Source organism: Trifolium pratense, linkage group LG6, assembly GCF_020283565.1.
Source record: "Trifolium pratense cultivar HEN17-A07 linkage group LG6, ARS_RC_1.1, whole genome shotgun sequence".
Taxonomy (NCBI): Eukaryota; Viridiplantae; Streptophyta; class Magnoliopsida; order Fabales; family Fabaceae; genus Trifolium; species Trifolium pratense.
The window spans coordinates 5,748,569-5,773,287 of NC_060064.1; the positions used below are offsets into that span (position 1 = coordinate 5,748,569).

A 24,719-nucleotide genomic window follows, 5' to 3' on the forward strand; every position below is an offset into this window, starting at 1 on the left:
AAACAATGGAATTTAAACATATTGTCAATCACTTAGCAAAAACATAGGTTTAAAATTACAAGGGAATTTAAAATTACAAAATAGTCTTTCAAGAAATTAAATTACAACTAAACCAAAATTAAGTTCTTCCAACTTTCAAGCAAAATTCAAACACAATTTTGGTTTTTGGTTTGTGAAAAACCTAATTTTACTTTTACACTTATATATATATATGTGGGGGTATTTAGGTAATTTTAACATATTTCGGGTGGGTGTATGAGTTTCGGGTGTGGGTTTGAGTGATACCAAACTCACACCCATATTTTCGGGTGTCACCCAAACCCAAACCCAAACCCAGTCAATTCGGGTTTCGCCCGTTGATTTGGGTTTGGGTTCGGGTGGGTCTCACGGGTTTGGGTTTTTCTGCCATCCCCAGGAAAAACATATGTGAGGGAAGAAACGTGCAAACTTTCTTCTTGGGCTTGACCCCTTCTCAAACATAGATCCCTTGGTCTATTTCTCCCCTTTGCACGACCTGTTGGAGCTTCTCTTTACGGACTCTTGTAACAAAAAAAACCCTAATATTTTGCACACTACAAGGAACACAATATTTAGAAGAAAAAAAGAAGCTATATTTCATTGACATTATTTATATTATAATATTATTTTTATAAACTTCTCTCTCTTTTTTGTATAAATGTTTTATATTTTTAATTGAATTATACTCCATTTGGTTTTGATTATAAAAAATCTCATATTTGGCAGTTCAAAATATAAGCAAATTACGAAGGACAGTTTAATTTAAAAGATGCTATTATACATATTATCAAATTCAAAACGAGATACTATTACTTTTTATTAAATTAAAAAAATCATTTATTATTAATATTGACTAAGATTCTTATACTTAACTGGAGTTTGAATTTTTTTCTTATTATAAACAAAAATCAGATGAAAATAATAATATACAGCGCCAATTAGTTGCCTCAATATAATTTTTTTTGTCTTTTTTTAGAAAAAGCTTTATTTTTTTGTTGTTACAAAAAAAAAGCTTTGTTTAATTTATGGTTCATAATTTTTTTATTAGAGTATAATTCATAAATGAGGAGGAATCCGTTGACTCTAAGAGTAAGTCTCCATTGACTTATTCCGCTTAATAACTCGATATCGACATTATATTTCTTCAATCCAACTATTGAATTCAAAGATCTTATTGAGTATAACAACTTCACAAATTTTTATAAAATTCAAAAAAATGTAGTTATGTATTCAGACTATTGAAATTCAACTATTTTTTTAAAAATTTGTCGTACGTTCAAATAAAGTTATCAGAAAAAGTATCAAACGATTTTGAACTTTTATAAAAATTTGTGAAGTTGATCTACTCAATGAGATCTTTGAATTCAACGGTTGAATTGAAGATATATTTTGCCGATATTGAGTTATTAAGCGGAGTAAGTCAATGGAGACTTACTCTTGAAGTGAACGGATCCTTCCTCTTCATAAATATATGTACCAACAAATTCACATACTTTTTTTGGTAAGCACATACGTGTAGTTTAAAATGATGTAATAATAGTATAAACTTATTTGCATTTTTTTCTTTTTTGGTATTCTACACTTACTTATTTTTAAGTTGGTATAATAATTGAATGTACTACTATTGTTGTGGATAAGAGCTGCTGAATAGGTATACCAGCTTCTAATGGAGGATATAGAGTTTATTGAGAGCAGTAGAAACCATATTGAGCATAGAGAAATCGGTTGGGTATTGATTTCCATATAATCCAATATACTACTTAATTTCATTAACCATATTCAATATCTTAGGTATATATGTTACAGTGTCTCTCTTATGAGTCTTATGAGTGATGAGAGTATTTCTCAAAGAAATTAGATTGGAATAATATTATACACTCGATTGGCCTAACTACTCTTTGTTTTGTCTTGTTTGCTATAGTCAATGACTCAATCGGTAGATGAAGAATTTAAGTTCAATTTGCCTTGTATGGAAATTTTGATTATGCAAGACATGAAAATTGTTTACTCATAGATAAGATCAAATTAAATGATTTTAAAAACGAGTTATAGCAATTTGTTTGATTGATGTACTTAAAAATAAAGTTTGACTCGATTCCACATTATTGTAATACTACTTCTTTTCACATTTTGTAAAACTATAGGATTAATTTTCTCCCGAGATAGGAAAATATTGTTGTTCATAGTTCATACGTACCTTTGTTAGAGTATCAAAACTTTATGCTAGTTTCTAATTTTTTTTTTAATTTTTATTTTATGTCAATTTGTATTACAAACATTATACTTAATGAAATAAATTTGGTCTCGTTAGCTAGGAACTTTTTAGAACACAAAGTGTTTCTTTAAGCAGCTAAAATTTTGGAATAATAAAGAGGCTAGATTTCGGTCTCTTTTAGTTAAATTGTACTTTTAACTTTCACAAATTTATGGTTTTGGACTCTTAACTTTTATAATAGCACTTTTGGCTCCCCAACTTTTACAAACTTGCGATTTTACCGACCAAGTTAAAGCACATGTGAGCAATGTCTCACATGCCACGTGACATGTGAGTCATTGTCTACGTGACAAATCACGTTGACGACATGCAAGTCATTATCCACATGGTAACACATGTTGATTTGTCATGTGAGTTACTTGATAGGCATGCGTTGACTTAGTTAAAATTAGTGGGGGTCATCCTTTTGCGAAAAAAGGTCTAAATTTACAGAACCAAAATCTCAAGTTTGTGAAAATTAGAGTACCAAAAAATTATTTTTTAATTATAAAGAGTTTTCAAAAGAAACTCAATTGATGATCAAACCCATGACCTAATGCATACTACCCAAATTCGACACTATTACTGTATTTCAAACCGAGTGACTTTGAAAAAAAGAAATTTAATGAATAAAAAAAAGTAGTAGCATTTAGTGCATTTATAAAGATATTATTATAAAGTACAACCCAAGCAGATCATAGGCATATGAAAATTTTAATACTCCATTGATGAAAGTTTGAATTGAATTCTCAAACCCCTCTTCATTGAAATGCATGCAAAGCATTAAGTTACATAGCTACAGATTAGCCTCTAAATATGGAGGCAGAAATTAAAATTGAGACAGGGGCTTCTGTTCTTTAGCTTTGATTACTCTTACGGATCAGAGTGCAGCATTCAAAACGCCATTAACGGATCCATTTCATGTGTCAAGTTGCTAACCAAACTCACCAAAAATCAAATGCATCTTGTATTTGTTGTGATGTGAGAGGAAACTATACTATACTAGTGTACTTCTACATATTAATACTCTTAATAACGTTGGACTTTAATTGATGTTGCAGATTTCAATGAAAAATACTTCAATGCTCACATTAAAACACATTAAGCACCAATGTTTTTTTTATTCATTCCAAGATATTTCCTTTCACGTGATAGGAGATTCTCCACATTGGTAGATATTATTGTTAGTCTTCAAAATTAATTACTATTTGGTGTTGCTTACAAGTTTTTAGATTTGGATTTGAGGTGGTTCTTCCGTGACGCATGTACTATTTTTAGTTGTCTGATTTGAATCAATTGTTAAAAATGTTTAACAACGTTAAAAATAATGTGTAATTTAAACCGTCCGTTCTAAAAAAAATGGACGAGGTTGAATACAACTTCAATCTGTGTGAAATTTTACGACAACAAATCTAGTATTCAAGTTTTTGAAGTATATTGAACTAATGTTGTTAACTTATGTGTGTTCCTATTTTTTTTTCTCCTTCTAACGCACTATAACTCTATAAGTAGGATCTTTAGAAGATGTTCCAAGTTATCCTCACGGTTTAGAAGTTTTTTTACCCGAAATGAGATTAATCATTGAATCTACAAGCATGATATCTAGTTTTTTTTTTTTTTTCCAAAGTTGGACTACCTCTCAAATGAGCTACTTATTTTATTTTTCTATAAAAGAGTCTGTTGTCAACTCTTCTAACCAATGTTTTAAAACTCGGACCGATGATCGACCCGGTCAAGGCACTGGGTCACTGGTCAGACCGCATGACTATTGACCCGACTTATATAAAAAATTTAAATATATTAACTTGAATTTCATAACAATAAAATTTAATAAAAAAAAAATTCCTTCAAACTTTTTTCAATAAAATTTCATATATTTAAAAGAAAAAACACAAAAGCTTTTCATTTCATCATTATTTATATTTTGATTCACATATCTAACCGTATAATATTATAATTTAGTCAATAAAAGTATTATTATTATTATATCATAATTTTTAATTAGAACAACATAATTTATAAGTAAAAAAAACATAATTTAATATATTATATTAAAATAAAACAATGAATATATGTTAAATTAAAAATAATAAGGAAAACAATGATCAGTGTATTTATTAATACATGCCACGGTGTTTTATAACTAATATAGTAGTATAGTAGTATTAAATATATTTCAGTTATTTAGAATATCACATAAATGTGAGTGGTCTAGTGGTAGTAGTGATGCACTTGTATCCAAGTGACCTAAGTTCAACTCTCATATGCAACATATTTATAATTTTTTTGAAATAGTTGATTTCCTCTTCAAACCAATCCGGTTCACGCGTGCGGGTTAACCCGGTTTCCGGTTCAACCATCGACCCGGCCGGGTCACAACGGTTTTCGGCAATTTTAAAGCAGAACCGATTCTGCATGCTAACCGAGCCGGCCACCCCAACGGTTCTTGATCCAACTGGTCAGACCGGCCGGCCCGGTCCGGTTTTTAAAACTATGCTTCTAACACCACATTTTTTTTTTGACTAAAAATAAAGGATATTCATTCATTCAAACTGATAGAGTACATCGATGTAATACAAATTCAAATTTGCTAAAAACAAAAAGGATGAATCTGCAAACAAACTCACAGCATCCATGTTAATAGCATAAAACGGCAAATTACATAAGCCTACATATATGACTATATTGAAGTGTCTGGAATGTCCATGCCCCCAGATCTGCAGCGTTGATGACACAAAAGTCGACATTGGATAGATTTGTACTTGATCGGATCTAATCCTTCAACCTGAAACAAATGAACACCGCACAAAGACGGGAAAACAAAATACACCGCACAGAGACGGCACAACAGAATACACCGCACAAGGACGGGATAACAAATAACACAAAACCAAACAAATATGTGAAAAATCACACTTATTTAACAACGAGAAAGAAAAAACAATTTGGAGGGGTGATTTTAGGTCAAGATTTGACCTGAAATCACACCTCTTTGATAAATTAAGAAGAAGAAAAAATGTGACGGCTAGGGTTAGAACTTAGGAGATTTCTAACACCACATTGGTTGCTTATTACTTTCTACATTCTCAATGTTTCTTTTTTTTTTTACTTCTCATTCTCAATTGTTGTTGATTAAAGGTTTTTGTACATAGATAAAAACCTTTTTTTTACATTGATGAAATGACAACAAATAAAAGTGGTGGGACCGAGGTTCGAACTTCGGTCTTGGCATCCGACCTAACAATTTCGGCATTACTGCCAGTTGAGTTAGAATTTGGGGACAGATCAAAAACCTAGTTAATTGATGTATATTTGTATCAAAAATACTTTTATTTTTATAATTGTATGTTTTGTAAATATTTCATTTTGTAAATATAAGGAGATTGTTAGAAAATAATTTTTTTTATCCTAAACTTATCTGTTTGTATAGTGTGTATATATATATATATATATTTATAATTTTTAAATATCATACTATTATTATTTCAAAAATCACATGGATAAGTGGCCCATTTCGGCCCATTTCAACATTTTACATGGGTTAAATGTGTTGGGCCAAAAAGGTATCCAACATTTTTTTTACAATATATGTTTGGATAGCTGATTTTGAGTAAAATGTAAGAATAGAGTAATTATATTTTTAAACATGAATGCTATCGTATTCAATTCCATTTCACACAGTATAGATCACCAAACTAAAAATAAATTTTGTTGCTATCAAACTTTGCAAGTTCTTGCCACCATCATATAATTACCAGTTCATCATCCAAAAAATCATAGCTGAATTACTAGTTTCCACGAGAATTGGTTGTTTAATTTTAACATGCTCTACCAATTTGATTTGAATATGCATAGGCAAGAGTCTCACACACACACACTGTGATATGCTGCAATGCAATGATTCTAAATTTCTAAAAAAAATCTGAAATCCACATACGGTACACTTCTCGCACAAGCCCTCTACACCCTATCAAGTATCAAACCAGTTGAGCTCTTCGCCACACCATTTGATAAGAATGCACCAACCTCAACACACGATTCTAAGATTGTATCAGATTAATAAAATTTGAATCATGGACATAGTTGATTCCTCTCCATCTCCACAGCCAATAGCATGTCAATGTCATGGACCAAACCAGATTATTCTGCTGTCCAAATTGTTATGACACGTATTTACAAAAAAAAATAAAAAAAATTATTATTTATTCCAAAATTAAATTGATTAATTAATTAATAACAAATATACTAATAATATATCTTGCACAATGAGAAACATGGCAGAAGAACCACAAACCTGTGTCCCAAATTACAGGAAGAAGAAGATTCGTCGCAAATCAATCAATGGGTAACGCTCAGTCTCCTCCCACTGATCCTCGATATCTTTCAGCATCCAGGTTCTTCTTCTTCTTCTTCTTCTTCCACACACAAACACTTGCATATTATTGGAAAAAATAACCAATTTCCATTGATTAATTTAATCTACAAAATTATTGCAGAGCTTTTAGTCAAAAGGAACTTCAAGACTTAAAGTCTCTGTTCGATTCTTTGGCATCTCAATCACAGAGCAATGGCAAATACATTTCTCCTTCAGTTTTTCAGGTTTTTGTTTTTGTTTTTGTTTTTGGATGATCTGCAATATAATGATTGATTTTCTTCATGACCCAATTGTTATTTTTCTCTATAATCCATGAAAAATCGTTTTTTTATTCTTTTCATTTTTTGGGTTATAGTTATATTTCAAACTTCATGGTCCTGTTGGAGAGAGGATGTTTGATTTAGTTACTCAGGAACGCAAGGATCAGAAGTTAACCTTTGAAGACCTTGTTGTTACTAAAGTGAGTTCTTGGTTATCATCATCATAATCATGTTTTGTTGCTATTGTTCCCAAAATTAGTATTTGTCTAACTTGGTTTGTGTGTGCGCGCGCATGTATGCGCTGTTTACTTTATCATATTGCAGGCTACTTATGAGAAAGGAACTAAAGATGAAATTGAAGAATTCATTTTTCGCTTATTAGATGTATCCGGAGATAATTTTGTAGGGAGGTAGGGCATATTCACTTGCAGCTTCTAGTTCTATGCTATACTTATAAAAAGTTGAATGCAGGGTCTAAGGTCTGATCATACACAACCCTTCATTTTGTTCAAAATAATTAAGCAATAAAATATTCTGATTCATATGCTTTTTCAAGCAATGAAGTTTATCTCGATTGATTTAAACAATTTAGAGCAAGTTTAGCGGCTGAACTGTGTGATTAGTTCTAAGTAGTACTTGTTTAGAGAAAGTGCTGTTAGTACTCTTGATTTTCGTTTTATGTTTCTAAAATAAGGGGTTTTTAAATGTTGAAAATTTTTGTTACATATATTTATCCGTTTATAACATAACACGGTTTTTAGAATAATTATACTTTCCTTAGCCCTTTTAAAATTTGATGTAGGTTGTGTTGGAGATGAAGTTCTAATTTGGAATCTTTTATGGTTTTTGCAGGTCTGATTTGGAATCGGTTATGATTGCCATTTTTAATGATATATTATGCATAAAAGGTTCTGAAGATGGATCAAGTTCACATCAAGATATTGTCAGCATATTTCTGAATGCTGCAACTTTCTCCATACATGATGAAAAGTGCACTGAGGAGGCTATGTCGTTTGAAGATTTCAGAAGTTGGTGTACTCATCTCCCAACTGCGAGGAAGCTTCTTGGAAGCTTGCTTTTGCCACCAGATTCAGGTTTTACTGCACTCAATTTCAATATTTTTGGTATTGACTTAATTTCTTATCAGTCTATCTGAAATATCAAATATGGCTTTAACTAGCACTCAGGTCATAGAGCTATGAATCAGCAGCATGAGAAAATTTGATTTTCTCTAAAAATTTGATTTTCCCAGCCAAGGCACATTCTAATGGCCCCAAGCTATAAGCCAAAATTGAAATGGAAACAAATATATCGTTATCCATTAAAACTTACACGGACACGTGCAATTTCATGAAACTATTTGCTTCCCTTGTTTACTGCATTCATTTTTGTGCCCTTTTTAGATAAATTGTTGTTGGATTAGTTCTGAAGAAAACTCGATAGATTTTTGGCACATTTTCTTATTACAATGTTCTGCTTTTTGTAGGACGGTCAGGTACTCAAATTCCTAATCTACTGACCCCAAAGGATATTGATTCTAACATTGTACTTTTGAGAAAGGAGTATGCTTGGCATATAGGAGGAGCACTTTCTCAGCATGAGCTAGAAGATTGGAAGCTTTTGTATCATAGTTCTGTTAATGGTCTTAGTTTCAATACATTCTTGGGCAACATTTCGTAAGTACATTTATTTGTCTTTGAAGCATCCTACTAGTTTAAATTAGTAGATTTCTGGCAACTTTATGCACAGAATTGTAGAAATCAGTCCTAGTGGTGGTTGTGAACGGCTAGAATTTTAAATTTTTCATCAGTAGGATTTGAATCTAAAACAAACAGTATACATGACATGCGCGCAAGTGCGTTTTGCAGTTACTCCTAAGAAATAAATGATGTTATTACGCATGGCCTATAATAAGGTTGGTTTCTTGTTAGGTTTACAAGCAAATAGCTTTGTGTTGATTTAACTGATTGACTTTAGTTGGGAACTAAAATTTTTAGGAGCTGTGCTGTTATTATCCAATGCAAGATTAAAGGCTCTTTATCTACCATTACCATAAAAGTCGGAAGTATCATGCATCTAATTCAATATTACCATTTTGATAATTGACAAGAGGCGTTTATCAATTTCTGTTGTTTTCCAAGGTTGTAAATGTTAATTGTCGGTTAAGTTAATTCGAGTTTATTTTATATAAGGAATGTTTTATTCAGTCTCTAGGCTACTACAATTAAACTCTGTAGGATTGGAAATTTGGAATGCATTAATAGCTCTTAATCTTGTTGACCACAGAAATCACGAAGGCCCAACTGTGCTAATTATCAAGGATAAAGATGGTTATATATATGGAGGGTATGCTTCTCAACAATGGGAGCGGCATGCTGAATTTTATGGAGACATGAAATCTTACATTTTTCAACTTAATCCAAAGGCATCTATATTCAGGCCGACCGGAGCAAACACTAATCTACAATGGGTAAAAATCCCTTGTTTCTCTAATATTCTAAATTGCACATTGATACTGCAACTCTTGCTTTATAGTGTATTAAACCAGGCATCTTATCAATTTCAATTGCATTTTTTCGGGTTGGGGATGTTAAGCATGAGTTTACTTGAAATATATTGTTATAAAACGATGATATTTGTTGAGCGTTGCACATTGGATAATGCTATCGTATTAACCATATTTATACGTGGTGGGAAACCTTCAACTCTTAAGCTAGCTTTTGAAGTTGAGTTAGGCCTAAATCAAAACTTTAAAATGGTATTTAAAGTCTCTTAGAATTGGGAATTGGACATCTTATAATCGAGAGTTGGGCCTAACTCAACCCTACAAAACCGGCTTGTAAGGTGAGGATTGCCCTCACTTATAAACATATATTTAGGCCATCTCGCAACCGATGTGAGACTTCTTAACAAAGTCTATCCTAGTATGTTATATATGCAAGGGTGTGTAACATGATTTTGCTGCTGCAAATAGTTATCACTTACCAATTTAAAAGGTGTATTTAGATTATTAGATCCTATTACATCCCACGGAGAGGATAGTTATCTCGCATCACACTTTGCGTTGGATCTTATTCAGTTGTTTTAGATTACAGTTATGCTATATGAATCAAAATACAGACACCATATGCGTTTATTTCTATTTCAGTTTTGCTTTTTATCTTCTAGAACTTATCCGCATTTCAAAAACACAAAAAAGTCAAAGGATACTGTATTGTTATCAAAATTTTGATGGTCAAAAATAATTTCTCTTTAGATTAATTAGCTAATCATTAGGCCATTCATTAGAGAATTTTCATGGTTTTCTGATATGACCGCTAAATGTCCATGTTTCATGTAGTGTGCTGTTAACTTCAGTTCAGAGGACATTCCAAATGGCATTGGTTTTGGGGGAAAAGAAAGTCACTTTGGGTTATTTATCTCAGCAAACTTTGATCAAGGGCATACATTTTCATGTTCAACATTTGGTAGCCCTTGCCTCTCCAAAACTAACAGTATAATACCTGAAGTAATAGAATGCTGGGGAGTGACACAAGGTTTGGTACAAGGCAAGAATGATGCTGTTAAGGGCACTGTACTTGAAAGGTTTAAGGAAGATAGGCATATGCTCAATATGGTAGGGCTAGCCAATTCTAGTGAGTAAACTATTGTCACTATTTCTTTTGGTGATCAAATTATTGTCAATATAATATATATATAAAATAGCTTCGTGTATGTTTAGTTTTGCGGTTTCACAGGTTGATTTTGAATGAATTGGTTTTGTAAAATTGATATTTGTTAAAAGCGAGTTGGATGTAAAATGTTGTCTGTTTTGATACATATATGTAAAAGTAAACTGAATGATAAACTTGGAGTCAGGATTGTTGACACCAAGTGTCAATGTTTTTGTTGACACTAAATCCTATCCATTTATTTTTATTTGATCTAATGGCTCAATTTGATTCATTGAATATTATCTAATTTGTCAAAAAAAAATAATTCATATACGGAGTGATACTTAACTAATCATATTGTTTCTTTTTGTGAAATAAATATAACAATTCATCTTCTTCCATACTCCTAGTTCATTCACTCTCTCAACAATCATGACCATAACAAAAAATTCGGCATGACATGATAATGGCTTCGATAGATTACGGTAGATTAGATTTGGTTAAGTTGAATAAGCAAAAAGTTTTCATAAGAAAAAAAGAAAAAAACAATAAGGCTTTCTTCTAAGATTCATGCTAGTATGATTTATAATGAGTTTTCTATAACATGTGCAAATTGCACAATACACCACTTTATAAGTTTCTCCAAATCTTATTAATGAGTTTTTATTTGAAATTTGACTTTTTTAAGGAAAAAATGGTAAAATACTTACTTATACCAAAATCCAAATACTAAATGGTAAAAGACTAAAATGAGTGTAAAAAAAATAAAAATCCAAATACTAAATGGTAAAAGACTAAAATGAGTGTAAAAAACATAAAAATAAACAGTCCTTTTTTTTTTCTCTCCTTTCAAGCGTAAAGCAGTGAAAAGGAAAAATTAAAGAGAAAAAAGAATATGCACCGACGGTGTAAAATAATTTTACAATGTCAACCAATGATAACCATATATTCCACCACGTCATTTCACATCATCTCACTTTCTTCAAATGAAATGGAAGTTTGGTAATTTTTTATTGGATGATCGTGTAAAATTATTTTGCACCGTCAGTGCATCTTCATTAAACTCTATTAAAACCCTGAAATCTTCTGGCGGATTTGACGGATTGATCCAACGGTGCAGAAGTAGCTAAAGGCATTCTCTACCTTTCGCGCCTTAACTGTATCACACAAACCCTAATCCCTTTAGCAGCTTGCGCCGCTACCCCTCTCTTCCAACCGCCGTTAACTCCGTCCATATCATCGCTTCTTTCTACTCTCTCTCCACATATGGACACTGATGCAATTGGAGATTCTGTCAACAAGTTCAAGGCTATTCGAATGGATAATGACGAATTTGCAGATGAAGATGTTGATTCTGATGATGATTTTGATGATTCTGATGATGAAGAACTTGAACCTATCACTTTTGGTTTCCTTGAAAAGCCTAAAAATAGTTTCACTCTTTCCCGTCAATTTTTCCCAAGCAAAGCTGGAGGACTCCCGGTACTTTTACACTTTGCTTCTCTATTCTTTTATTCAATTATGACCCTGTTTGGATAAATAGCTTAATTAATCACTTAAACTATACCTGCTTATCATATAATTGATTATGTGTAAGTTTTTTTTTTGCTTCGACATTGTTTTATTCAATTACGACCCTGCTTGGGTAAATAGTTTAATTAATCACTTAAAGTATAAATGCTTATCGTATAATTGATCATGTGTAAGCTATCATGGAGATATGAATGCTATTTAGATATTCTCTAACACACTCTTTTAATTCAGATGGATTCAGCTGAATTATGTGGGCCCCACATAAATTTAGTGAGTTAAAGAGAGTAGAGTGTGTTGGTACTTGGTAGCATAATTCATCTTGAAAAACTTATAGAAATAAGCTAAAAAGAGTTTAAGGACATTTCATAAGCTGTTTCGATAAGCTCTCTCAAACGGTCTCCCAAGTGCGAATGCCAAATTGTCAATACATAAGCTCAACTAAGCTAATTCAAACAAGCATTACCAGTAAAGACCCCTTGCAAAATTAGTGATATGGTTTAGGGTTTTTGGTTTGTGGATGTGTAGTGTTCTTCCACATATCATTAAGGGATTTTGTTTTAGAATAGGTAAAGAATCAGAGGGAAATTTTAGCATTTGGAGAAAACTTTTCTTTGTATAGATAGATTTTATAATTGAATAAAAGCGGGTTTCTGTATCTAATGGTTATATGATCCATTGTATGAAAAACAGGCTTGGCTTGACCCTCTGAATATTCCATCAGGGAAGTCTTCTGTGTGTGACTTTTGTGGAGACCCTTTGCAATTTGTGCTTCAGGTATGCAGCTAACACTTTGAACTATTATTTGATGAGGTTATTGTTTGATTCCTACCTTGGATCATCATAAATTGTATGAAACCTTTGAACTGATAGGTGTATGCACCAGTTGTTGAGAAGGAAAGTACATTTCACCGGATGCTATTTGTTTTCATGTGTCCTTCCATGACATGTCTTCTTAGAGATCAGCATGAGCAATGGAAACGCAATCCAGAGAAACTAAGCAGAAGGTTTGTGATCATCCTCTGTGAACTAAGCTTTCCATTCTTCTTAGTTCATTTTACCGCTGATATCTGATAGTATGGTGATTTGTTGAAGTGTGAAGGTTTTCCGTTGCCAGTTACCTCGCATTAATCCTTTTTACTCGAGTGAATGCCCCAAATATGATGGAAGCGACAAACCTATTGGAAGTGGAGGTTGGTTTACTCATCATCATAATATATTTGTCTCATTTTGCTGAAAATAATCTCATCTCACACTTATGTAAGACCATTTATGTCTGCTGAAAATAATCTCCTTGTGTTCCACTTTGATGAATGCTTAATTGTCGGTGGTTTTTGCCCCGAGGAAAGTAGGTGTACATAATTGTTGAGAGGTCCTTTGATGTGGTCAATGATAGATTGTTGTTTCAGTTCAGGTCTTTATTTTCAAGCCTTCTTAGTGTCTGTACTAGTAAATAGTAATTGTCTTGTTGGAATTAGAAAGAGTTGAGGAATTTGGTCAGGATTACTTGTTATCCATCTTTATGCTAATGCCAACAAATTAATATGATGTTGTTTAAAAAAAAAACAAATTAATATGATGTCACATTTCAATCTTAAATTTAAAAACTTTAATTTGATTACCCTAAACAAACTGCACACATTGTCTTCTTGACTTGTTGTCATGCTTACCATTATATCTACAGCTATTTTTGCTTAATGTATAACCAATGTTGAACTGCTTGCTATCAAGTCATGTTGATCAGCAATTCGCTTTGTTGACTTAGGCGCTGGAGAACATGTATGCAATCTGATTAAATGGATTTGTTCCAGTGCTGTCAAATAGCGGCATTATAGTCCTATAGCATAGCGAAATTGGAACAAATTGCTATTGTTATGTGATACGCTATTTAGTACCAAGTGTTGTCAAGTGGCGGCTAATGGCTATGGTGGTGCTATAGCACTGCAACGTGGTGAAATTCGAACAACACTGATTTGTTGCAAATCTACCTCTATTCTGACAGAATATTTTCTTACTTTCAGCTGCTCTATGTGATTGGTGTGGTACCTGGAAAGGAGACAAGCTCTGCAGTAGTTGCAAACAAGTGCGGTATTGCTCTGAGAAACACCAGGTATCTGAATTGCTTATGTGTCTAATAGTTTTCTCTCCATAAATTTGATTCCTATAACATTCTTCCTCTTTCAACATACAGACCCTGAGTTGGCGTGCGGGTCATAAAATTGCTTGCCAGCAAATAAAAGTTTCTTCACCTCTTTCTGGACCCAACAAAAATGGAACCACGTCGTTGGAGTCTTGCAAAGGTCACAGTGGTTTAAAATTTCTCTGTTTTGCAGGGATTTTTTGCTTCTTGTTGATAACAAAACGTTACTCGTTTTTTTAGACAGTTAATAAACTATAAATCCAAATCATATTAGTACTCGGACATAATGATCTAATCCTGAAAAGAAAATGAAAAGTGTATCTGTAACAAATTTTAAACATGCTTGATGCCATTCCATATAAAATATATTACTAGTTTATATTAGAGGTTACTATATAAAATTTTATGATACCTCCTATTTAGCTTCCTGTTAATTAACATGTTAGATCATTTACTATACAGTTGGAAACAAAAGCACGTGGCCTGAATTTGAGATCATTGAAGATCAAAGTGAGTATAACGTAGACAAATCTGAGGATAATACATTAGCTAATTCCTTGATTTTGAGGAATAGGAGTGATGACACTATGAATTCACTCATGGATAGTTTTCAGGTATTATATTGGTTATTCATTAAGATTATATTACTTTTTTGAAGTGTATTATTTGCTAATTATATTGTGTGTGAATAGGGTGATGATGATAAAAAGAGTTGGGCCCATTTCCAGGAACGCATTGCCAAAGCCCCGGAACAAGTCTTGAGGTGATTAATGTTTAGTAATTTAAGTGCTCAACTGATTTAGAAATCTGCCTTATGTGACAGATTATTTTCTGAACTGAATTGGAGAAAAATATTGTCAAAAGGATCTATCTTGCTCTAGAAGATAAATAAACGGAAACCAGGAAAATTATTCTTTGCCTATGTCTATCTAACCTATCATTTGAGGCATATCAACTTTTTAAATTTGCATACTCCGATAATCTGCAAACAGTTGGAAAATAGATTATCGAAGGTGCATTGTTTTGATAATCATGTATTAAGATATGTATTACAAAATTCATCGGTGTATAACCTGATGATGTTATTGATTTTATCAATATATATTTCTGTATTCATTTTTGCATAATTATACTCTGATACTTGTGGTATAAAAACAGGTATTATCGGAATTCTAATTCTAAGCCAATATGGCCCATTTTAAGTGGTCGGCCATCCAAAGATGATATCCCTAAATGCATCTATTGTGGTGGATCCATGTGTTGTGAATTTCAGGTACTTATTATTGTTATTCTGCACGTAACGCCATTTCTCTTGTTTGGTCAACCAAGTATTTTCTGTTTCCTTCTGATAATACTGCGTTGTTAATATTTTGGATTTTCCAGATTTTGCCACAGCTGTTGTATTATTTTGGGGTGGAGAATGAAGTGAACTCTTTGGATTGGGCGTCGATCGTCGTGTATGCATGTGAAGCCTCGTGTGAAGCAAGTTTGCCTTACAAGCATGAATATGCTTGGGTTCAACTTTATTCACCTTCTGCCTGCCCAATACCCCAGTAGTGTAATTTTTGAGCTCTAAGCAAAGATGTTTTTCCCAGGCTAGGTCAGAAGTATGGGATAAGATTTTCTACATTTGCTTCACCCAACAATTTTGGATTATGACAGGTGCTTGTGTAATTTATAAGCTTATTTTTGCGTCTGTTGGAAGAAATTTTGCCCCCGTAGCAGATATAAGCTTTATTTTAACTTTTAAATTTGTCAAATTAGACAATGATCGAACATCCCTGTCATGTCATTCAATTCAACTATATTATGCGGTTAACATTAATCAATCCAACTACTACATTATACGGTTAACTAATATTATTAATCAAGCATGAATCATGTGCTGCCAAAATGCTAATCAGTGTAAACAAGATACTAGATTCAATTTTTAGTAGAAACAATTTTTAATCATATTTTATTTATTTCACGGTCAAATTCTGAATTATCGGAGTAGCTAACCAAAATGCTTACCAGCAGTGTGGACAAATAATTAAGGGAATCAGGTCACCTTTGCATCACACATCACAAAAAACATGTGAAAGTTTAGTACAAGTGTTAGTAAAGGTCTTAAATCAAGTACCAGAAAATATCAAACTCACAAGTTTAGTTCAACTCACAAATATCAAAATTATTAGATCAAATATACCTAGTGTTTTGAGTTTAGATATGAGATCTCTTGGTACCGTATCATCAGTTTAATGTTATTATTAGCTTCCATATATGTCAAAATATTACCGTTGACATTCAATGACTAGATCTTTTTTTTCTTTTTTACTATAGGAAGGTTTTATTTCTTTGTTGCCTTTCATTTCATAAGTTTTTATTCAATTTCTTCAACAACAGTGCAGAAAAGATTTTTTTCTTCTTGTAGTATAATTTGATGATATTTCATATTATTCTATATATTACACAATTTTTATTTGTTTTGTTCTCAAGTCATATTTTATTTGTTTTCTATCGAATGGATCCTAATCAGTATAATAATAAAAATTAATTATTATATTTTTTATCATATATTTCCCGTCATATATATGGATTTTTCACCATTTTTTATTTATTGTCATGTGTATTTCTCATTATATTTAATTATTAATTTATTTATCTACGTATTTATTAAATTAAATAATTTATTTTTACTTAGACAAAATAAAAAAATAAATATAGAATGGACCACTTGTTATTAATGCATGATACTCAAAAAAATGGTATCACTATTGGAGCAAAATATGTATGAGTTACATAAATATTACATGACATTGTAGAGACCACTTGTTAATAATGTATGATACACAAAGTGATATTACTATTGGAGATGTTCTAAGAGAAAGAAAACAAAGTACAAATGTGTAGGAGAATACTTTGTGTATAATGTAAGATTATTTTATTTATGCGCATTAAACAAAATTCAATAGCATTAACCACTCTAAAAAACTCAACAAATTATACACACACTAATTAATGTTTAGTGATGAATACATGTGATAAGGTGGTCTATTATGCACATGTGCGTAGACAGGGATAATGTTGGTAGTGATGAATAAGAGGAATCAGATGTAGATTAGTCATTGAGATGTAACGTGAATGACTTAATTTGATTTGGCATTTAACTTTGTGAGCATGGTCTAGTATAATATTTGACCACCATGGTCTAGTTTGTTATAACCATTGGATTGATGAAGCTCACACATATAACAATAGGTCAAATACACCTAATTAATGACAGTGATCCTATCTCTCTCTACCCTCTTCCATTCTCATATCTCTACCATTTATACCAGTCATATTTTTGGCAAAGATAGCAATATTGTCCTGGACCATGCTAAACGCCACCTAAAATATGGGTGTATAACTATTAATTTCTCATAGGGTGCTTGATTTTATAGTGGTAGTGGTGGTGGAATACATTGAGATGAATTGCAGCTTATAAATGTTGTTTAAACTTTTTTATTTTATTTTAAAAGCAGCAATGTTGTTTAGTTAATTGATCCAAGCTCCAAGGAGTAACTTTTTATGAAAAAAGTTAGAGTATCTGCAACGTCGGTCCCGAGTTCGGTCCCGAGTTTTAAGAGACCACATGCAAATTTTAAAAGTGACCTCTTATAATAAAAAATCAATACAATTTAAAAAAAAATCATCATCAACATTTTTCTATGACTAAAATCATCATCAATTTTAAATTGCAAATAACATAGAAAATAATTTTTTTTATAATTAACATAAAATTTTAAAAGTAACCTCTTATAATTGCTTTTTTTTTAATTCACTTGTTCTGTTTTTTACTTTGTTAGCAGTGTTTTTTTTTGTCAAAAAAAATTGGGTGTTTCTTTCCTTTTTTTTAGGGATTGGGCATAATAGTTAGACCTTTATTTTTTGCAGCAATATATTAATTTTACACCCCCACTTTTACTAATGTTGTTATCCCATAAAAAAAATCTGAGGCCTTCAAATTTTAGAGGCCCGCTGCCACAGAGCTTGTTGCATTTACTTCTGGGTCGGGCCTCATCTATATGGATGAGTCAAGAATCGGAAATTTTTTTTTTTCTACCCCAACAATTGTCAATCTACCCCAAAATTAATTTTGAATGGACGAATTTACCCTCATATATAAACTAAAACCCTGAAGAAAAAAATTTGGTTATCGGAACACTTTGGAAAAAAGTGTTCTGTAAATGTTTTTTTTGGTTACCTACACACTTTGGAAAAAAGTGTTCAGGTATGTAAAATTTTTCCAAATTTATTTTTTTACCTACAAACTTTGAAAAAAAGTGTTCAGGTAAAATTTTTCTAATTCTTTTTGCTTTTCAATTTTCCTTCCGAATATTATATCTCATGTTAAGGATTCATACGTTATATCTTATTTCGATCCTCACATTCGATCACGTTCATACTGATCTGAAATTTCAATCTCCATCCTGAATTTCTGTATTTTTTTTTTTTTTTTGACAATAACAAAATGATATTCATTCATTCAAATTGATAGATTACATCAAATACAACCACAAAATCAACATCGCTAAAAACATAAAGGATGAATCTGCGAACAAAACTCACAGCATCCGAGTTAATAGCATACAACGGCAAAATGCCTACAACAAATAATATGATAAAGTTAAAGTCACCGAAGTATCCATGCCTCCGGATCTGCCGCGTTGAAGCCCAAATCATTGGTTGAATCTGTAATTGACTGAAGCCGATCTTTTCAATAGAAATCAAATGAACACCGCAACAATACGGGACAACAAAAACGTCGCACAAGACGACGAACAACACAACGCCGCACTCAGACGGTGAAATCACAGAAAAGAAAACACAAAAGAAAAACTTGATCAATGTGAAGATCACTTATTTAAATAAAAAGAAAAGGAAAAACAATTATGAGGGGTGATTTTGGGTCAAAAATTGACCTTAAAACCACCCCTCCTGGGTAGATCAAGAAAAAAAACTAGGTTAAGGTGGAGGTGGCGGCTATGAAGTTCTGTATTTTCTTATCAAAACTCATTTTCGACCTGTTACTCATTCGTACAAATCTAAATTTTGGTTTTTGTTTTAAATATTTTACTTTTTATTTATATATTGGAATGTTCCTCACATGATATTATGGTGTACTGTCAGTATTATATTATTTATATTTTTTTGAAAAAAAAAAGTTTTAAATTTTTCTGGAAAAAAGTTTTCTATCTTTTTTTCGGGCAAAAAATTTTCGATTTTTTCTTTTGGAAAAAAAGTTCCTAATTTTTGGGGGAAAAAATTTCGATTTCACATAAAAGCAATTCCAGAGTTTTTCTGGGAAAAAAATTTTCCGTTCTTTTTTCGGGAAAAAAGTTTCGGATATTTTTCAAAAAAAAAAAGTTTTTGTTTTTTTATGGAAAAAGTTCAGATTTTTCCCAAAAAAAATTTCCGATTTTTTGGGAAAAATAGTTTCGAAATGTTCACCTAAAAATTATTGTCGATACAAAAAAGAGTAAAAAAATAGAAAATATTTTAAACTTTTTTTTCCGAATAAAATATTGGATCTTTTTCAGAAAAAAAATCGGAAACTTTATTTTCGGAAAATATCCGAAACTTTTTTTTTTGAAAAAAGAACGAAAACTTTTTTGTTCAGCAAAGACTCCGGAATTGTTTTTTTCTAAAATCGAAACTTTTTTCCTTAAAAATTTGGAACTTTTTTTTCGAAAAAAAAAACCAAAATTTTTTTTCCAAAAAAAAATAGAAAAATTTTATCCGGAAAAATTGAAAACTTTTTTTTTTCAAAAAAATTAATAAATAATATAATACTGACAGTACACCATAATATCATGTACACATTCAATCCAATCCACATATCATATGGTGCACCGGTGAGAGACATGTCATGGTCTCCCACCCTAGCATTGGCCGTGTTAAGATTGGCTTTATGGTTTTCAAGTTGCAAACATGTCATAAAGTTCACATACCCACCGATCTGTGTGTGTGTGTCCATCATTGCACACAAGGTGTTTGATATATTTAATCAATGTCTTGTGCAATGTTATTTCATAGATTTTAAAATTTCAGTTCTGATTTATGATGACCAAACGTGATGGAATTCTTAGTTTCAACAAAATTTGATTCATGTGATCTTCTGATAGGTGTCTCATTTTTGTTCTATGCCATAAACTATCATATAATTTGAAAAAATTACATACGTGCACACTTTTTTTCAAAGTGTTCAGGTAACAAAAAAAATAGAAAAATTTTACATACCTGAACACTTTTTTCCAAAGTGTGTAGGTATCAAAATAAATTTGGAAAAATTTTACATATCTACATATTTTTTTTCAAAGTGTTCAGGTAAAAAAAAATTAGAAAAATTGTATATACCTGAACACTTTTTTTCAAAGTGTTCCGGTAACCAAATTTTTTTCTTCAGGATTTTAGTTTATCTATGAGGGCAAATTCGTCCATTCAAAATTAATGTTGGGGTAGATTGACAATTGTTGGGGTAGAAAAAAAAAATTTCAAGAATCGAACCCCCGATCAAAGATCAATATCCTTAGATCACTTGGACCAATTCATGACAATTTATATATTGACGAAAAAACATACAAGGAGTTAAATCTAAAAAAGGAATCACTAAAAATTACTTTATTATAGAATCGTCCATCTCTTTTACCATCGGATAGATACTCAAGAACATTAGATTTGTTCCACACCTTTCAAATTAACCATAACAACGTAGTACTGGATATGAGCCTGATCAACGGACTAGAATCTCTCCTGTGGAAACATGACAAAAATTCACCAAAGGTAATCCACATCCCCAATGTGACATGTTTGGCAGTTACAGTTGCTTACATGACATGCCCATTGACAAATACATCTTGTCTACCACATAATTGTTGACCAAAAACAAGCAACATGACCTTTAGAGCTTTGCCCGTAGTTTTAGGCTTTGTCTAACATACACAAACTCCTTATGTTGTGCATGGTGGACAAGTAGTTATTTATGTCGTAATAAATATGAATTTTATAAAATCTATCGTTGGATTGAAAGTTTATATCATATAGATCATTCATAAAAATTTTGAAATTTTTTGAAAATCATTTGATATGTTATTGAGACCAATCAAAATTAACGGTATTTAATAAAAACTCATAAACCGTTAATTTTGATGAGTCTCAATAACATATCAAATAATTTTCAAAAAAATTCAAAATTTTTATGGATGATCTATATGATATAAACTTTCAATCTAACGGTGAATTTTATAAAATTCGTATTCGTTATGACATAAATGACTACTTGCCCACCATGCACAACATAAGGAGCTTGTGCATGGTAGACTTGGCCGTAGTTTTATAGCCTATGTGCAATATCATTGTCCATAACTTTGTTTTTTTTGTGAATATTTTTACCGGTTCTTCTTTCATTTTAACGGTCTAGTCTAACTCGGTCTGCGTGACAAATTGATGTCTAACTTAGCTCACTTAAAAAACTTGTAATTATACAAGATATTTTAACACAACTTAATTAGAATATTTGAAAGAAGTGAGTTGGATAGTTAAACTTATTTGAGCTAAGAATTAAAAGAATAAGTGTAAGATAAGATAATGGCGAACAACTCTGTAGGCGAGAGGGATCAGAACACGAACAAAACACCATCGGAGCACGAACAGAACATAATCGGAGAAGAAGGTTCGTTGTCGGCGCGGTGGGTTTGCACAACGAAGAAGAAGGCTTGCGTTTAAGGCTTGCACGTGTTTCCGTGGGTATTTTTTGTTTAGAGAGAGGGATAGATTAGGGTTGATACCATGTAAGATAATAAAATGCTTGCTTTTCTTATTATGTGAATAGAATATATATAGAATTGTTTGGTCAACTATATAATTACTCCCTCCGCTCCTAAATATAAGAGAAAATTCATTTTTTAGATTCATCGACAATTTAATGTATTTGGTCTATATTATAGACGAAATACATTGAATTATCAATGAATCTAAAAAGTTGATTCTCTCTTATATTTAGGACCGGAAGGAGTATTATACAATAATTAATAATTACAGGAAAATTATTATAACAAATATTCTTTTTTTTTTGTTACATAACAAATATTCTATTCTATAATAATAAATCTAAATTTCAAATCCTAAGGAGAAAAGATTATTATTACTTTCACGAGAAGATAGAAAACAGGTGTACAAGATGTTATAGAAACCACATAAAATCCATGGGTTCTTATTTTATTACTACTTTCATTGATAATGCATAGAGGTAACTTGGTTGAGGAGTGAATTCTGAAGCTCGAGGAACTCGGTTCAAGACCTGGCACCGAGATAGTTAAGTCACCACAAATGCAAGAACTAGTAGCACATCAAAGGGAATGTCTATTATATATTTCACCCTATAATTGGCTAATAAAACCCACACAAAAATAAAGAGAATACTTAAATGTCTTATTTTTTTAATGTATCTATAAATATAAATATGACCTATATATAAAATAGGCATACTATAGTGCAACCATTGCAAAGGATCCAATTCAATTTCTTACTGATCAATGTGATTGGTGTTGCCATTCATCAAAAGTTTGATAAGTGCAGAAGTGAATGACATATTGGTAGTGCTATAACCTCCATCCAAAACAATATTAACTCCATTCACAAACTTTGATTCATCACTGCTCAAATAAAGTGCTGCATTAGCTATATCTTCAACTTCAAGAATAGCTTCTTTCAAAACACCAACTGAGGACAAAACTTTCTCCATTTCATTCTTGTTCATATTCAATGCATTTGTTAAAATTGGAGTTGGAATTGCTCCTGGTGAAATACAATTAACTCTAATCCCATATTGTCCTAATTCTACACACAAATTCTTCATAAGTCCAACTGATGCATGCTTTGAAGATGAATAAGCATGTGTTGATTCACCAGCAGTTGCTGTAGCAACACTTGCAGTAATAAGAATAACACCTTTTTTTTGTGGGATCATTACCTTAGCAGCATGCTTAGCACCCAAGAAAGCTCCATAAACATTAACATCAAATACCCTTTTGAAAGCTTCACTATCATAATCCAAAATTGTTCTGTTTTTGTCATCTGAGGTACCAGCATTATTAAACATGATGTCAAGTTTACCGTAGTTTGAAACCGCGGTATCAACCACGTTTTTGATGTCTGATTCATTAGTTACATCACAATGAACATAGAGAATGTTTTTTGTGGCAAGTTCATTGCAAAGAGATTGGCCTAATTCATCTTGAATATCAGCAATGATAACTTTGGCACCATGTTCAACAAATAGTTTAGCAGTGGCAGCACCAATTCCACTAGCACCTCCTGTTATTATTGCTACTTTTCCTTCAAGCCTGCACAAAGATAGATTTGAACATTTGAGATTTGATTTGTACACATATATAGTTTAAGAATTCAATACTTTATTGTATAAAATATTATAATACCTTTTGGCAATTGAAGCCATGGAAGAGGATTTGATCTAAATTGATGCTGCGGAACTTCTATAAATTTTGTTAGGAAATGTGAATGAAGAAATGATAAAATTTATAGTGAAAAAAATGGAAATTGATTACAAGTTGTGAATACTATTAATATGAAACCTACCGACTAAACAGTTCCAACTACAAACAAGTACTCTTTAATGAATAGCAGCAATGCTTAGAATAAAAGGTCAATGTACAGTGGAATTAGCTAACCTACTAATCGTAACTTTCAATTTTCATGTTGAAACTTTGATTGATAGTTATTTACGGTTACTAAATGCAAATATGTGGATTTAACCGGAGTTTTTTCGCTTGTTGGATTGATAGTTATTGATCAGAGGATTTTAGTGAGTAGTTAAGTCTCACATTGTTTAGAAAAGTGGAGGTTGAACACTTTATAAGTGAGAGAATCCATAAACCTAACACCTTAAAGTTTTTGGTTAAAGTGTAGTGTACAACTCACTTGTAGAGTTGTTCTTAAACCCAATGTGGATGATCCCCGGCTACCTCCTCGTGACCCAACAAGTGGTATCAGAGCAAAAGGTTCTGATCTAGGGAGGAAGAAGCTGCGTGATTATTTGAAGAGAGTGTTATGGCTATTTTGAAGTTCAAGAGTTGTCCTTCTGCAAATATTGTTGATGATGATGATGATATTCTCCTTTGTGAATATGAAGTTGATAGCAAAGCGAAGAGATGTGAGATTTTGGATGAAGAGATGATATGTTGTGTCAAAGTGTGTATTCATCCAAGAAGTCTCACATCGAGTATTTGGAAGAAATAAGAGGTAGAATGTTATTATAAATATGAAGAGTTATATAGAGTTTTTTTCACCACAACAACTCTATTCTTATAGGTTTAGGGTTAGGGTAGTTGTGAGTCATCGGAGGAGGGTTTTCAATTTTTCCGTGCAAAAATTGAAGTTGAGATGGTTTGCAATTTTAGTCCTTGTAAAAAATTGCAATTATGTGAAAGAGTTTGATAGGTTGTAA

At 31.8% G+C, this 24,719-nt stretch overlaps 3 protein-coding genes across 3 annotated transcripts; 2 read left to right on the forward strand and 1 right to left on the reverse strand.

Annotated features, from left to right (window-relative positions):
• The first annotated feature begins 6,529 nt into the window (after positions 1 to 6,529).
• Positions 6,530 to 10,830, forward strand: LOC123890341 (MTOR-associated protein MEAK7). Its single transcript, XM_045939933.1, has 8 exons — positions 6,530 to 6,666; positions 6,769 to 6,871; positions 7,003 to 7,107; positions 7,232 to 7,317; positions 7,760 to 8,001; positions 8,394 to 8,583; positions 9,194 to 9,377; positions 10,248 to 10,830. The coding sequence occupies exons 1-8, from the start codon at positions 6,614 to 6,616 to the stop codon at positions 10,548 to 10,550; spliced, it is 1,266 nt and encodes a 421-aa protein (XP_045795889.1). The 5' UTR covers positions 6,530 to 6,613; the 3' UTR covers positions 10,551 to 10,830.
• An 832-nt stretch (positions 10,831 to 11,662) lies between these two features.
• Positions 11,663 to 15,954, forward strand: LOC123890342 (programmed cell death protein 2). Its single transcript, XM_045939934.1, has 10 exons — positions 11,663 to 12,042; positions 12,784 to 12,867; positions 12,964 to 13,097; positions 13,186 to 13,283; positions 14,112 to 14,200; positions 14,282 to 14,390; positions 14,693 to 14,844; positions 14,923 to 14,993; positions 15,389 to 15,503; positions 15,614 to 15,954. The coding sequence occupies exons 1-10, from the start codon at positions 11,827 to 11,829 to the stop codon at positions 15,785 to 15,787; spliced, it is 1,242 nt and encodes a 413-aa protein (XP_045795890.1). The 5' UTR covers positions 11,663 to 11,826; the 3' UTR covers positions 15,788 to 15,954.
• A 6,482-nt stretch (positions 15,955 to 22,436) lies between these two features.
• LOC123890343 (short chain aldehyde dehydrogenase 1-like) lies at positions 22,437 to 23,877 on the reverse strand. The gene is made up of 2 exons (XM_045939935.1): positions 23,692 to 23,877; positions 22,437 to 23,598 (listed from the first exon to the last, which is right to left on the reverse strand). Exons 1-2 carry the CDS (start codon positions 23,709 to 23,711, stop codon positions 22,779 to 22,781), a joined length of 840 nt encoding a protein of 279 aa, XP_045795891.1. The 5' UTR covers positions 23,712 to 23,877; the 3' UTR covers positions 22,437 to 22,778.
• Positions 23,878 to 24,719: the final 842 nt, after the last annotated feature.

Bases quoted from the DNA above. Each gene is read 5' to 3' on its own strand.
- LOC123890343 (XM_045939935.1), bottom strand. From the start codon at position 23,711: ATGGCTTCAATTGCCAAAAG. The intron at 23,599-23,691 runs GTATTATAATAT...ATCTTTGTGCAG, and splicing joins ATGGCTTCAATTGCCAAAAG to GCTTGAAGGAAAAGTAGCAA.
- LOC123890341 (XM_045939933.1), top strand. From the start codon at position 6,614: ATGGGTAACGCTCAGTCTCCTCCCACTGATCCTCGATATCTTTCAGCA. The intron at 6,667-6,768 runs GTTCTTCTTCTT...AAATTATTGCAG, and splicing joins CGATATCTTTCAGCATCCAG to AGCTTTTAGTCAAAAGGAAC. The intron at 8,584-9,193 runs GTAAGTACATTT...TGTTGACCACAG, and splicing joins ACATTCTTGGGCAACATTTC to AAATCACGAAGGCCCAACTG.
- LOC123890342 (XM_045939934.1), top strand. From the start codon at position 11,827: ATGGACACTGATGCAATTGGAGATTCTGTCAACAAGTTCAAGGCTATT. The intron at 13,284-14,111 runs GTTGGTTTACTC...TCTTACTTTCAG, and splicing joins CAAACCTATTGGAAGTGGAG to CTGCTCTATGTGATTGGTGT. The intron at 14,994-15,388 runs GTGATTAATGTT...GTATAAAAACAG, and splicing joins GCCCCGGAACAAGTCTTGAG to GTATTATCGGAATTCTAATT.